Here is a 1,723-nt window from a genome sequence, read left to right as displayed (position 1 = left end):
TTTCCCTATTTTAACACAACCAAGAGAAAATTCTTCAACATATTTCAGTGTTGACAATTTAACAAGGACGCCTCTTGGCAGAAACAAAAAAAGGAGATACTCTTAGACAAATTTTAACTGGCTTTATAATTTTCTTGTCTTTGTACTTCTTCACTCACTTTGCTATTTAATCTTTGATTGCAGGCCACTAAAGAAGTAATAGAGCGAGAAGCTCCAGGGATGGCCCTGGCAATGCTGATGGGATCACTTAATGTTACTCCTCTGGGCATGCTCTCTAGGTGAGACTATTTCCTTTAAAACATGAGATGACCTATTTCCTTAGAAATACACATTGTCATGAAATGACTGTACACAAATAACTGAAGATTGCCATTGTTATCAAGTCTTAACTTCAGAGAAGTGGCCAAATTCCAAGAATGAAAGTTGCATTCTCTCATTTAATTCCCTTTGTTGTCTCCATTAGACACTGTATCCTCCTGTATTTTCTGTGCCAGCTTATTTGTAATATTGAGGCATGCTGTTAAACAGCTGCCTTTCCATCCTAGAGCTGTGGCATTTCAGTGGTGAGTGAAGAATTCTTCTGTATGTTGTTCATCAAGTACTAAAATGCTTTGTTTAGCGAAAAAACCCTTGACAAATACAAATGTATTGTTTTGATACTGCTTTTATTCTAGTATCAGCAAAAGCTCTCTGAGTAAGTTAAGTGGTATTTTATCCCATGATTTCAGATATAGTACTTCACCTCCTAGAGTTTGGTATTTCCCACTGAATAATTAGTAACTGTTTCTCTGCCTGTTGGTGTTTCTTTTTTATCAGTGACATCTCTTGTTAGCTTGTATTTCTTTCCGAGGTTGATTCTTACTTTATTCCTTCAATTTACTTCATTTTAGCTTTGATAGACTTAGTAATATAAATACCTTTCATAAGTTAGTTTGTGCTTGTACATTATTTCAGGGTAACTAAGAAACAGGAGCTGTTACAGGTTTTTGATGTCTCATTGTGTAATGAAGGTAGAACAAGAAAATAATTATATAAGAAATAAAGAAGGAACTTTCAAATCTGCAATTTTTTATTCAGATACTTGCATTTTTAAAAGGAGTTTAGAGGAGAGGTTTAGTGATTCGACAAGGTGCCTTAACACTTGTCATATCACTTATCACATATCTGCAAGGGCATCATTACCAAGTTAACACCATCATATTCTGTCCAAATTAGCAAGTATTTTCATCCTTTATCTGATACAATTTTTTATATCATAGTTTGTGTTTGCCTGAAGGGAAAGGATAATAGAATACTACAACAAGAAGAGGAAAGGTTAACTTAGGTGTTCTTTTTCTGATCAAGAAAAGGATAGCCATTTAGATGCCACTACCAAGTTTGATTTAGGATATGGTGTGATCAGGGTGGCTGAAAGGATGTTGTAATGATAGTGGAACCAAAATGCTGGATTGCAACCTGACTCTTCTGAACATATAGCAAGTAAATGTCCCTTAAACTACAGCCACTTTCAGTAGTAATTGATGACAGTGATGGGAGAGAACATTACAAAGGTACTGCATGCAAGCATATTAAGCCTTTAAAAAATTTCCCAGTGAAAAACTTTACTTCAGGCCTAAAAGTAATTAGCATGCAGAAGTCCATCATTTTTATAACAGTGTTCAGACCATATAGATAAATACACAAAAATTACAGAATTACAGCATTATGGTTTCTTGCACAATCT

General features: G+C 34.7%; 1 protein-coding gene across 1 annotated transcript in view; it reads left to right on the top strand.

Annotated features, from left to right (window-relative positions):
• Nucleotides 1-1,723, top strand: part of GPHN (gephyrin) — a gene marked incomplete at its 3' end in the record, with an annotated part of 180,068 nt that overhangs the window by 92,351 nt on the left and 85,994 nt on the right. Inside the window, exon 5 of the mRNA XM_010287600.1 lies at nt 184-278. Within this exon, the coding sequence (XP_010285902.1) occupies nt 184-278 (95 nt within the window). The remainder of the gene's footprint in view (nt 1-183; nt 279-1,723) is intronic.

The sequence above is a fragment of the Phaethon lepturus genome, unplaced genomic scaffold (genome assembly GCF_000687285.1).
Source record: "Phaethon lepturus isolate BGI_N335 unplaced genomic scaffold, ASM68728v1 scaffold875, whole genome shotgun sequence".
NCBI classification, from domain to species: domain Eukaryota; kingdom Metazoa; phylum Chordata; class Aves; order Phaethontiformes; family Phaethontidae; genus Phaethon; species Phaethon lepturus.
Note: the sequence above shows the minus strand (reverse complement) of the source record. Positions and strands in the feature narration are given on the sequence as shown.